The sequence below is a fragment of the Impatiens glandulifera genome, chromosome 5, assembly GCF_907164915.1.
Source record: "Impatiens glandulifera chromosome 5, dImpGla2.1, whole genome shotgun sequence".
Lineage (NCBI taxonomy): Eukaryota > Viridiplantae > Streptophyta > Magnoliopsida > Ericales > Balsaminaceae > Impatiens > Impatiens glandulifera.
The window spans coordinates 13,081,439-13,095,083 of record NC_061866.1 but is presented as its reverse complement, the minus strand read 5'-3'; the positions used below and the strand labels follow the sequence as shown (position 1 = coordinate 13,095,083).

General features: G+C 33.3%; 1 protein-coding gene across 1 annotated transcript; it reads left to right on the top strand.

Moving 5' to 3' along the window:
• The first annotated feature begins 432 nt into the window (after positions 1 to 432).
• Positions 433 to 8,082, top strand: LOC124939029. The gene is made up of 10 exons (XM_047479546.1): positions 433 to 976; positions 1,819 to 1,910; positions 2,049 to 2,746; positions 4,529 to 4,599; positions 5,464 to 5,553; positions 5,674 to 5,871; positions 5,960 to 6,010; positions 7,107 to 7,239; positions 7,337 to 7,453; positions 7,994 to 8,082. The coding sequence occupies exons 1-10, from the start codon at positions 599 to 601 to the stop codon at positions 8,080 to 8,082; spliced, it is 1,917 nt and encodes a 638-aa protein (XP_047335502.1). The 5' UTR covers positions 433 to 598.
• The last annotated feature ends 5,563 nt before the right edge of the window (positions 8,083 to 13,645 follow it).

Sequence of the window (13,645 nt, the reverse complement as noted above, 5' to 3'; positions counted from 1 at the left end):
TGGATAAGATCAAATTAAATGATGTATATTAATGATACATTTGCAATGATGAAGCGTTTTTGAAAAGTCACACATTAAACTTTAATAAAAAAATCAATAATATTAATATAACCGGGTATCGAGTATCGAGTTTGGGTTTCGCACACTCCCCATCCCCGACCTCCTACCCGACCGGGTACCTTCTCCCTCTCCCCATGCCCGACCCCGACCCCGAACCCGATTTAAAATACCCGAAACCGACTATCGGGTACTCACGGGTTTCGGACATACGGGTACCCATTGCCATCTCTAATTATACCTCATCCTATTTTTTATTAAAAAATAAATTTAAAAAGTCAAAATATTTATTAAATTACTTTTCTACCCTAGATAACCCAGTCCATGGACAGCTGCAACTCATTCTCTTTGTAGAATCTTTACATTCATCACTTTCTTCTTTGTTTCTTCCCATTTCAAACCCTTATTCAAAAACAACCAGCTATGTTTCCATATTCAAATTCTCAAAGATCCAATCTTTCCTATAACCTCTTTAACATTCACCAAGATATACAGCTTACACCCCTCTAGAATTGCCTACAGTTTGTAGCTAAATTGAAGCATGACATCTCCCTTTCCATGTCCGGCGAACTCGTTCATTTACAATTCAACCATTTGCGCCTGCAACCCTGGCTACTTCATTGCAGCCGGAAAAAATACCTGCGAGCTATTTTCAAGCGATACCCATGATCTGATAGTCAATTCTGGAGTCGATTATTCAGTCAACTTCCCAGAGACATTACTTTCCTTCGATACCATCAAGAAATTCACTCAGTCGCAGGCTGTCTTCCTTGAGGCTACTGCTGTTCTTCTTGTTTCTTGGCTCTGTTTCTGCCTGTTTGTTCGATTTCGAAAACTTGGCGATGGCCGTTCGATTTGGTTCCGGATCAGGTGGTGGATTAGTCGGATGGATATCAGTTTTTCTACACGTCACTGGCTGGTAATACCAACCTTTCTCTCTATTTCTCACACACATAAACTCATTCACATAGATTGAATTTGCCTGAGCAATTCAATGTGAATGCTATTTATTGATACTTATTATTCAAGCATTTAAGAAAGATTCGAATTTGTATTCTAAGTCTCAAGAAAAATATCCCTTATTTGCTTTATTTGTCCAGATGTTGATAAAGCCATATTGGGTATTCAGGTCTGGACAAATGAACTACAGAAATAAAATTCTTCAGTTATTTATTAACTTGAGGTGCTACCTGTGTCATAGTGTAGCTTTGTCTTAAGCAATGGACACAAAGATTATGTTGACTATAGAAATGATTAGGACCAATAAAGCATGCGAGTCTCAGATGATACAATGCGAATCGGAAAAATGGATAAAATGAAAAACCCCACGCGACATGGGAGTGTAGCTAGGTCTTGTTCAACATTTGTAATAAGTTTTCGAAATGATGTGTTTGTGATGATTTTTGGGCTATAAATGTGCAGTTTCTTTTTCATATATGTTGTGAAATGTGAACTGATGCACATACAAACTAGACAATGATGAAATTACTTTTTTTTTTAAATGATGGCTTTACCAAAAGGCAGTTTCTTTTAGTTTATATGTTTGACAGTCTGGCTATGAAAGTGAGTTCCATTTAATTTAGTTATCCATCAGTTGGATGTTTGTGTCATATGAAAGGAAGTTATCATAATTTTACATAAATTCTGATATGATTAGAACTAGAGTCAAATTCCTTGGGTAATGAAATGATATCTGTCTTGTTTTGTAGCTTTGTTATCTTTTTTTTTTTCATCATTCCTTTTGTATTATGGTTTGTTTAGGATGATCAGAAGGTAGTTGTAAAGCGTAAAACAGAACTCGGTGGAGCTTTCTCTATAGCAAGTTGGATTCTTTTTCTTGGTTTATTTGCTGCGTAAGTAAACATTTTGTTCATCCCTTCTGCAGTTTGTTATTTAAACATAAACATATTATTTTCCATTTAAAAAACAATTACATCCTTTGAGGTTATTAGATATTAACCAATTAATTCTCTTTATTATAACTTTAACAGGTTGCTCTACCAAATCATATCAAAGAGAACCATTGAGGTTCACAGCATCAGAGCTACAAATGCACCGGATCTAGCTGATTTCCAAAACGACATGGAATTGAATATAACCACCATTTCAAGCATGAGCTGCGCACATCTTCGTCAATTGGGTATTTTAGTAATTGGGAACCCAGGTTATATCGACTTCAGAACCGCTCCACTAATAACATTTGCTAACTATACATGCCAAAACACGACTAAAGGGCCAAAAATAAATCTCAAGTGCAGCAAGTGTCATATACGGGACAGTTCCTACATTTCATGGCAATTTGTTGATCTTCCTAATGATCCTGCTATGGCAGTTGGATTTGAGTTCAATCTCAATGCAAATAGCCATGGGGTGAAAAAACATATAAGCCTCGTCGGAGGCACACTTAGCAATGGGAGTAATGACGATAACAGGCCAACAACATTTAGGGGATCTATGCCGAACATATTGAAATTTGATTTATTTCCTCGCATTTATCACAATCTACATAATCTTAAGCTCATCCAACCTCTGTTTCATGAGTTTGTGCCGGGTACATCTTATAGTGAAATAAGTCAGCTTCAAGCTTCCCTACAAACCTCTAGTGAAGGTCTGATAAATACTACATTGTATGTGAATTATCTCTCTGACTACATTGTGGAGATCAACAATCAGAATATTTTGGGCCCTGGTGAGTGAATGAATATTTTACGTATTTCTGAATGATGATCTCATGTTGTATTGATTATGAACTCTTTATCTTTTTAGCTACTATTTTCCTACCTAAGAACTTGTTGAGTCTTATCATTAGTTTTCAAGGCATATAGTGACTAGTCAACCCATATGTTTCCTTTGAACTAGTGCTTTAGCCTCATTCATAAAAGTTGTGTTAACTTAATCCTTATGACCTATTTCAAAATTCTTGGATTTTTCTATGCTAATTTGCTTTTTTTTTTCTTTGACAAGCAAGTTCCCTTTATTTAGAAATTGGAAAGATATTGATTTACGTCTATAAGAGCGGAAATGCATTGATACAGTTAATGCCTAAAACTATGTTTCAAATTCAAGTCAATTGTTAACTTATTAACTTGGATTTGAGATTGGTGTTGAATTATTAGATATTATATTATCAGATTAGAATAATATTATATTGTATTTATTACAATATGATTGAGAATAATCTTGTGGTTAGGGTTTGATTAAGATATTATTACCTATGTTGTAACGAAGAATATAAACAGGGAAGAAGAAGAGAGAATTAGAGAGAGAGACAGGGTGAGAATTACAAACTGTGAAATTCATTTCATAGCTTGTTACAGCTCATATAGTAGTTACATCAGGGAATATTCCAAAAGGGTCTTTCTTGCTAATGGGCCGGTAACTAAAATTATCTATATCCGGTTCAAAAACTAATTATAACACATCAATTGTACTGTTCTGAGTACTATGTCTTCCTTCACTTCTATATTGTTTTCACAACTTCATTTATTTGAAATAGTCATCAAATGGGATGAGCTTAACTAGCCCCGTAAAAAATATTTTTTTACAGCTAGATCAAATAACTTATAAAATAGTTTAACAAATCAATTTAAGCATTTAAAGTCAATACCATAACATAAATAGCATTTCATATATATAGCTCTGGAGACAATGATAAATACTGCATTATTCTGATAACTCATAAACCATCAATTAGGACTTTGATTTTCTACGTTAACTTATAAGTTATAACCATCAAACGGAACTTAGATGTCCCACGTTAACTCATAACCAATCAACCAAAACTTAGATGTCCCTCGTTGACTCATAACCGGTATAAACACTCGAGGCGTAGATAAACATTATCAAATAAGGTAGTGCATAATCATGTCGAGATTAATAAAAACAGTTTCACTATTTTCACTATTTTCACTATTTTCACTATTTTCACTATTTTCACTATTTCAAATCAGTATCATCATATTTTTCAAATAATTTTAACTCCTATACATGCATTATTGTTCGAGTAACATCATTTTATAACAAAATGATTTGGTATAAAACCACTTCAGCAACACAATTATATATATAATATATGTATATGACTATGTATTTGACTAATACACTTGATCTTTAGCCTTCTTGAGAGATCTACAATATATCAATTATATGTGTATGTATTTGACATTCTAAATGATGCAATGTTATCTTTCTATTTGCATTTAACTGGTTCTTTTAAAAAAAGTACTGCTTAAACTGTTTATGTAGAAATGCTGATGAACTCATTTTTGCATGTGCAAGTCATCTGATTGTATACGAGCTTTTCAGTAATACATATTCATGAAGATATTAGTTATGTTTAAATTGTTATCTTGCTAGAGAAAAGTAACACATCGTGTGGATAAGTTATCATTATACTTGACTTTCCTTAAAGTAAGGTCACAGTCAAGTTTTGACATCTATGTTGTCTTTCTTTTTTCTCTAAAAAATGCAGTGAGCTTTCTCGCGGACCTTGGTGGCCTTTACTGCATTAGTATTGGCATTTTTTTCTTCTTCTTGGTGCAAGTATGTTACTTCTCCAAATATCATTTAAAATTTAAATCCTCCTTGTGATATAATGATGATTTTCTGCAACAAATGGCTGTGGATATTCTTGAATATACATAATATTATTTCTTGATTACTTATCATGTTCTCTTGTAGTTTTTATGTTTAAAGTTTAATGTTGATTTGTGAAATCTTATTATTTTATTGGGAAATCGGGCCTAAATTTAATAAATGAATAATAAAGTCACTTCCAAAATAAGGAAGGAAAAAGAAAAGATACCCAACATGTTGAGCATTGCAAGAAAAACAATAACGTTTATTTATAATTTTATATGACCCAAAAATGCAAAAACTGTAAGAGCAACACCGAGTCAATTCATTCATGCAGGGCTGAGTTTCTCTTTGTATTTCTTGTCCCTTAAATATGCACATTAAAACATATTCCTGAATGGGTTACTAGGTCATTGATCTGACCCCCCCTAATCTTTGGCAGACCAAAAATACACTTCTTTGCTAACTTTCTCCACATCATTGTGTGATGCCACACAGGCAAGTAGCTTAACCACTGATAAACAATTCTGTTAAATCTATCTCGAATATATTGCTAAACTTAGTCTTGAGTATAATTTCCTTAAACTTCAAGGCATTTGTTGTTTCATATTAACTTTAGCCCATATTTGATTATCTAGCTGAACATGGAGTCCCATTTTTATTTTCAACTATTAAAAAGCTACTGAAAACACCACTCTGATTCTTTTGCCCCTCTGCAACTCCTTCCCTTAGGAGACATTTATTGCAGATTAATTTTCTACTTTTCCTTAGGTCTGATTAATTTCATTCTTGTTTTGTATGATCTTGCCTTCTCACTTCATCAGTTTACAGTGTGAATACAGGATCAAGAGGCTACGTTATGAGGATAGCACAATGAGGAAGATTAGAAGTCAGCGAAGAGCTCAAGATCGTTGGGATAAAGTACTTATTCTATGAGAAAGCATCTTTTAGTCTAATCATTTCCCTTCTTTAAGTTTCATTCAGCTCACCGGTTGTTACTTTCATTATCCTATGCTGATATTTATTTATATTCAAATATAGTTGAGAAAATATGTGATGTTTACATGGGGTTGCAACGCATTGAAAGAGAAGTACAACAATGTCGAAAAAGGGTCATGTTGCACTGGCCTAATGGTTTGTACTTTGCATAAGAGAATTGGATCTTCAGTTAAAAGAGGTCAGATAATCAGAATGGATTCTATCAGATTTAACAAGAAAATCAACATGGAAAGTGAGAAGGTAATAGTTATGTTATCATGTTATAATCAGACAAGAATTATGCATCTTGCGGTGATTTAATTTTTCGACAATAAAATTTTGCCTACAGAAAACCGCATTATCGCAAGGTGCTCAAACCTTGTCCATGATTGAGATGCTGGTATGTTCTTCTTTTTTCGGCTAAAAGTATGTTATTTTTTCATATCATTGAAATAAGAAATGAACATTCAATATTATGAAAATTGTCAAACTAATTAGTGATAGAGTAGTGGTAACTTCCTATTCAGTAGTGGTTACTATCCATTAACATTTATTGTATAAATATATTAGCATATTTCATTATCAATACAACAATAAATTCAGAGATCTTCAATCCCTCATCTCTCTCTCAAAACTCACAAGTATTTGTCTCAGCAAGCATTTTGCACTATCCTTCTCCATCCACTTGAGAGAATACATCAACTATTTCCATTATTAGATTTGCAACTGCAATTTCTATAATTAACTACATGTAAAATTGACGGAAATTCTAACCTGTTTTCTTTTTTATAGTTGAAGCCATTGATTTTTATTTTTATTTTGGGAGTTTTCTTCTTCTCCCAATCAATCATCTGAAAAGATTAGGTTTTAATTGATTCTTGTCTATTTTCTTTTATTGAGAGATAATTGTGACAGGATGTAACTACATGATCAAATTTTATCAATTAGTTCTGTCTTTGTCTTTGTTTTCATATATTTACTCCATCTATCCAGCTTTAAGGATATGTTAGAAATGAAAAAATGATACAATAACAATGTGACACTTATTATTTTTGAGACAGGAAGAGTTGTCGAATGAATAATGTTTCCCACGTGTTCAACACTCTCTGTTAATACAACACTTTAACATTTAAAAAATAAATAAAATGGGATTGAAGAAATAACTTTCATTTTCAGTACATAATTTAGTGGGAAATACCTTGGGCACAGGATGTTGGATGAAGGAGTTGTGCTAACCCTATTGCTAATTAACAAAAAAACAAACGTTGAGAAAGTAAATTGAAGCAATGGCCTAGATTGGTATTCCCTAGATAATTTTACTACTAATTAATCTTTAAAGATGAACTTGTTTTTTCTAGCTCTCGAAAGGAAATCTATGTATTCATACCCTTGTCTTGATCATCTATATCTGTTTGCTGTTACAAAGTAGTAATTTAGAGAAATATTTTCTTTATGATAATTTTTTTTTTACATTTTGTACATAACAACTTTTTCAGGATTTCGAAAACAATATGGTAGGAATTGTAAAGGATGATAAGAGGCGACAACACCATCCTTCTCAAGAAAGTGATAGTAAATCTGATTATCGAGGAACTAACAATTTTACTTTGCCTCCACCACCTTTATTAGGTAAAAACTCTACTCTCTATGATATTGCAATACGATGAGCGTCTCTTCAAATGTTCTTCTATGAAATTCAACATTAAATTATTTGTCTTTTTGTCAGAAGACATGAAGGATGGTTCTGAAATTAGTATATCAGAGATTAAGAAAAATTTCCAAAATCTATATGAATACAATGTTAAGCTAAGGGATGAGCTAGTTGCTGCTCATACTATGATTAGTGATTTGACATACAAATCCACATCTTCAGCCAAATAAATAAAGTCAAGGTTTTCAATGGAAGGAGACATAAAAAATGCGTCAAATCAAATCTATCCAAGAAAAGCTTTGGATGCAGCTATGTTTGGAAAAGTTTCAGATTATCGTCATCTATTTGGCACCAAGTTGTCTTTGCCACATACATTTCCTTCAAATAGAAGTTCTTCCATGCTGTAATGAAAACAATGAGATAAGGAAGTTTTGTAGTCAGATCACATATTTGTGATTTAGAGCTGTATATGTTGTTGTACATCATGTTGATGAGAATCATGTATATATTTATTTACACGCTAAATGTGGATATAAGAAATGCACTGATGCTTTGGATTTTACTTCTAATCTTTCAAATGACAATTAAAAAATGTTAATCAGTTTCATGACTGTTTTACATAAGAGAACTTTCTAATATTTCATTGTCTTTACTAACCTCTTATTCATTTCCCCATGTAGAAGTTATTTAATTAGTGAAATTTGAACTTTTGATTTGAAATGTTCAAATTAGGGATGTCAATGGTTATCCAATACTCATGGGTATCTGAGGATCATGGTCGAGTTCAAGGATGGGAGGAGGAGAAGGTTATTCGATCGTAGAGTTCAATATTTGATCTAAACCGAATTCGAATTTAATTTTCGGTTTTCGAATCAAATTTTAAATCAATCCGAATTCAAATACGATTTTCGATTTGATTTTTGAGTTGAGGTTTCGTTTGGGTTCTTCGAATTTTAATTTTTTTAGTCAATTCGAAAAATAGAACCGAATTCGAATTTAATTTTTAGTTTGAATTGAATAACCAAATTCGATTTTTTAATATATTATATATAATTATTTAATTATAGGTAATAAATTATATAATATATAATAAAATATATTATTAAAATAAATAGTAAAAAATGAATTTGGTTTTCGGTTTGATTATTAGCTCACCGAATTACCAATTAAAAAGACGGTTTCTGAAATGGGAGCATTTAAAGCCCCTGGGCTGGAACGGAAATAAAACACTTCACAACAAATTGATCTTCATGATTAAAAATACATGATAAAACTATGAGGTACAATACAAGATTGATTGTGAAAAGATTTCAAAAGGAGGAAAGTATTGTCTACAACAAGATCTTCTCTCTAGTGGTCAAATTGATGACAATCAAAAATATTCTGAGTTTGACTGTGAAAGATGACATTCATCTTCAACAAATGAATGTCAAAACTGATTTTCTTCAAGGAAATTTACATGCGAAAACTTCAAGGTTTTGAGATAAAAGAAAAAAATGAGCTTCTATGTAAGCTTTAAAAAATTTGTATGGTTTGAAACTAACTGCAAACAATGGTATAAAAAATTTAATAGTTTCATTTAAGGTATCAACTGTATGAGGTGTGAAGATGATCATTGCTGCTATATTAAGAGATTTGATAAATCGTATGTTATTATACTTTTCTACGTTGATCACATGTTGATTGTTGGAGCAAGTTTGTATGAGATTAACAAACTAAAAAAGAGTTGTCCAAGAAGTTTGCAATGAAAGATTTGGGTGTTGCAAAACAAATCATCGAGATGATTTTTAGGGATAAAGAAGTTCTCAAACTTTCACAAAGAATATGTGAAGAAAGTTCTCGACATATTCAACATGTATGATGCAAAATCAATTACTACTCCATTAACTAGTCACTTTAGATTATCTAAAGAGCAATCGTCTTCAACAGAGAATGAGAAAAATTACATGTAAATCGTTCTGTATTCCTTTGTCATTAATTGTATATGTATGTGATGATTTACACACGACCAGACACAACACATGTAGTGAAGTTGTTAACAGATTTATGAGCAACCGGGGTATACAACATTGAAAAGTAGTAAAATTGATACTATGATATTTAAGAGAAAATATAATTTTTCTTTGTGTTTTAGAAAGTCTAATATGAACTTAGAAGGATATGATAATGCTGACAATGGTGGTGATGCTGATAATAGGAAGAGCACAATATGATACATTTATATTTTGGGAGGTACTACAATCAACTGGGTTTCAAAACTGCAGAAAATTATCGTTCTTTCTAATTGTGAGGAAAAGTATGTTATTGTGACAGAGACGGTTAAATAGATGATGTGGTTACAACCCTTTTTATGAGAATTGAGTAAAAAGACTACAAGGGAAGTGTGTTGTGATGTGATAGTTAGAGTACCATTAATTTAGAAAAGAATCTGGTTTATCATGGAAGGACAAAGTATATACATGTTCGTTATCATTTCATCCGATCAACTTTAGAAGATGGAGTGTTAACTCTTGAGAAAATTATCAGAAATGAGAATTCAGCTGATATGTTGACGAAAGTTGTGACAGACGAGAAACTGAAGATGTACACAACTTCAATTGACATTTTCCGTTAAAACACCGGATGAATAGCCACTACCAATTGAGAGAAGATTAGTTTAGTCTCCAAATGAGAGATTATTGAGTTGTGGAGCTTACACTTATAATAAACTCTAATTAAGTTAATATTTGTAGAGTTTATTGGATTTGTGTTTGAATTTGGGCTTGAGCCTAACCAATAGTTATTTATGTTTTATTACCTTAATGATTCCCTTATAAATATGTTATTATTAAGGTTTTTACATGTGAAGACAAATTTCAGAGAGATAAAGTGTGAAGCAAAAACAATATATTCTTTCTTCTTCTTCATAATGAAATCAGGTGGCGGCTGAAGTGCACGTAACTCTTTTGAATGAATCACTATAAATCTTTATTTTCTTGTGTTCTTATATTCTTACATTTTTGTAGATCGTTTCAAACATGTCAGATTTTGGGATAAAAATCCTAACACTAATTATACGACTAACAATTCTCAAAACACTAAAGAATTTTTTTTTCGAAAACACAAAAATTCAGGCATGGGCGGAACTGTCTCTAAGCAATTTTTGGATGCTCTAGTTGTCTGTCCTTATTCCTTGTCATGGCAAGAACTCCTTTATAGCGGCCGGATGTCGTGATTCTTCTTGAAGAGCTCCAATTCGATCGCACTTTTCTGATATACTATGATTAGGATGCAGTAATGTTTAGATCTAGGGAAGGACAATACCTTAATAATAGTTTGAGATTGGATAGGATGAGAAGATATAAGAAGAGAATTGTGATTACAGATCCTGCAATCAGATAAATGTGATTATAATTGTAGAGGAGAATAGGAATTGAAGAGAAAGAGTTATGAATAACCTTATATTAAAATATTGGTTGAATGTCTTCCATGCTCAGATTGCTGCCTTCTTAATCATTCAATTGTTGTAACCTTTTTTCTCTCCACTAAAACCAATTATAGATGTCCAACCCAACTTCTTTTCCCACCTTTTATTTACCTACTAAAATATAAAAAGTTTGTTGTTAAAACAACTTATTTGTAAAATAACTGCCAAACGATTATACCCGCCAACTTATTCTACGGCTTACAACCCTAATTCTCAATTCTCTTCGTAACATTAGCATCTCCATCACATCTTGTTCGACCATGAACAAGCTGAGAATCAGAAGCAGTTTTCCACATTGACAGCACAAAATTCGGATAACGATCCATCAACCAAGATTCTTCCTCCCATGTTGCATCATCTTCAGAGGAATTAGACCATCTAATCAAGAATTGGCCCACGCTAATTCCTTCTTTCCACACCACTCTTTCATCCAGAATAGCCACTGGTTGTAAAGCATTATTAGAGCACAATATTAGAATATGAGGAGTAGCCAAGACAACACCTACTATTTTCTTCAGCTGTGAAACATGTATAATATTGTGCATTTTGTCACGGCCTATTGGTATGGGGTGCACATGTCAAGCCCACAAGGTGCACTTTCTAGAATATTACGGATTTTTGTGGTCATTTATGGAACTCTCTAGAATCCTCTAGGAGTTCCTGGATTCTGGTCGGTCATGGAACTCTCTAGATTTCTCTAGGAGTTCCCTTTTTGTGAATGAGGTCATGGAACTGTCTAGAATTCTATATGAGTTCCTCTTTTATTAGTAGGGTCATGGAACTTTCTAGAATTCCCTAGGAAGTTCCTTTTTTGTATGAAAGGTGGGAGAACTCTCTAGAATTCTCTAGGAGTTCTCATGTATAGGTGCTAGTAGAATTCTCTAGAAACCTCTAAGAATTCTTGGGTCTAGGTTAGGTAATAGAAGTTTCTAGAAAATACTAGGTCTAGGAGGATCTAGAATAATCCATACACTTCTATATAAACAAGTCTTGGTCATAAACTAAGCACTGAACCAAACTAAACTCAACCATTGTTCAAAACACTCAACACTTGTAATACCTCACTCTTGTAAACAATAAACAAGATATTCTCCAAGCTCTTTCTCTCTCAAATATTCCATCTTCTTGTATCTTTTAGAAGGCTGACTAGGTAGGATTGTGGAAATCTAGCCTAGTGCCGCGCGGGACGAGAGAATATTCGGTGACCGAGTTTCTGCCCGTGACAATTTGTACTGTTGAAGGAATGTCCAACTTATATGCAATTTTTCCATTTTTTTCCACCACCAGAAAGGGTACATAGAATTTTGGAGTAAGTTTGTGCATTTTTCCTCGAATTGATAATTGTCGGTATGACTATAATTTAAAAAACACCCAATCCCCTACTTCATACACACAGTCCACCCATTTTTTATTAGCTTGTTGTTTCATGCGATTTTGGGCTTTTTGAAGATGAAATCTTAGCAGTTTAAGGGCTTCTTCCCTAGCAGATATGCTACGATCAACCGCTTCTACTTTTGAATCCCCGGCCAAATAAGGATAATGAATTGGTGGTGGTTGTCCATATACAATCTTATACGGTGATGATAAAGTTGTCGAATGAAAGTTGGTATTGTACCACAATTCCGCTAAAGGAAGCCAAGTTATCCATTACTTAGACTTTTGGCCAACCATACAATGTAAATACGTTTCCAAACTCCGGTTGACTATCTTAGTTTGACCATCAGTTTGTGGATGATATGCCGATGACATGGTCTATTGAATGCCCTAAAACTTACATAAATCTCTCCAGAATGTACTTACAAACATCTTGTCCTTATCACTAATAATAGTTAAGGCCATACCATGGAGCTTAAAAATATTGTCAAGGAATACCTAAGCAATTGTACTTGCGGAATATGGATGTCGAAGACTAATAAAATGTGCCGTGTTCAAAAGTATGTCTACTACCACCAAAATTACTTAGTACCCATTAGATTTAGGAAACTCCTCAATGAAATCCATAGATGTGTCGCTCCAAATTGACTTAGGAATAGACAAAGGTTGCAGCAACCCTTTGTAACCTTGAGTTTCTCATTTTTATTGTTTGCAATTATCACAATTTCTTACGAATTCTCGAACATCCCGTTCTAATCTTCGTCAATGATAAGTTTGTCGAAGTTTCTGATAGGTGATCATCACCCCCGAATGTCCACCCGCCGTCTAGTTGTGCATTGTAGAAATTATATAATTTCTCAACCCTTGGTCAGTACCTACTACAATCCTTCCTTCCTCAATTGTCGATTAATGAAAGTGAAACTTGCCACCCCCGAAACATCTCTTTTCAATGTGAGTATAATTTTTGTCCAACTTTAGATTTCACGTTCGAGGAGCTTGCCTAAGGCCATATCATGTTTTTTAATTTAAGCACCATATTTTTATTTCTTGTGACTTTGAGTCCTTCTAGTTGAGTCATGTATACTTCCAATTCGAGTTCTCCATTGAGAAATACTCAAAACTTGGTTTTTAGTGTGAATGGTTGTCCCGTTTATTTTGCAACTAGGCATACTTGACAAAGTTATTTTGGAGGAGAAATTTGCGGAACATCAGTAGTCATTCCCTTATTCACGAGGGACTTCAAACAAATTTGATATAGTCGATTATGAGTTTGTCTCACTTTCATGATAAAGCATGAAGGGTTCTTAGAAAAGACTTTAAGCTTTTCTTCGTCCATCACCACCATGTGACCTGTCTTAGTAAGTTGCTTGAGACTCACTAGATTTCTTTGTAAGGAAGGAATGTAAAAAAATCCATCGAGAATCCATTGGTCGCCATTTTTTCATTCGAACATGATAAAACATTTTCCACAAATTTGTATTGTGGAACCATCTCCGAACTTCACCTTCTCAATGACTGCCTCATCTTGTTCAAAGAACTTCTCT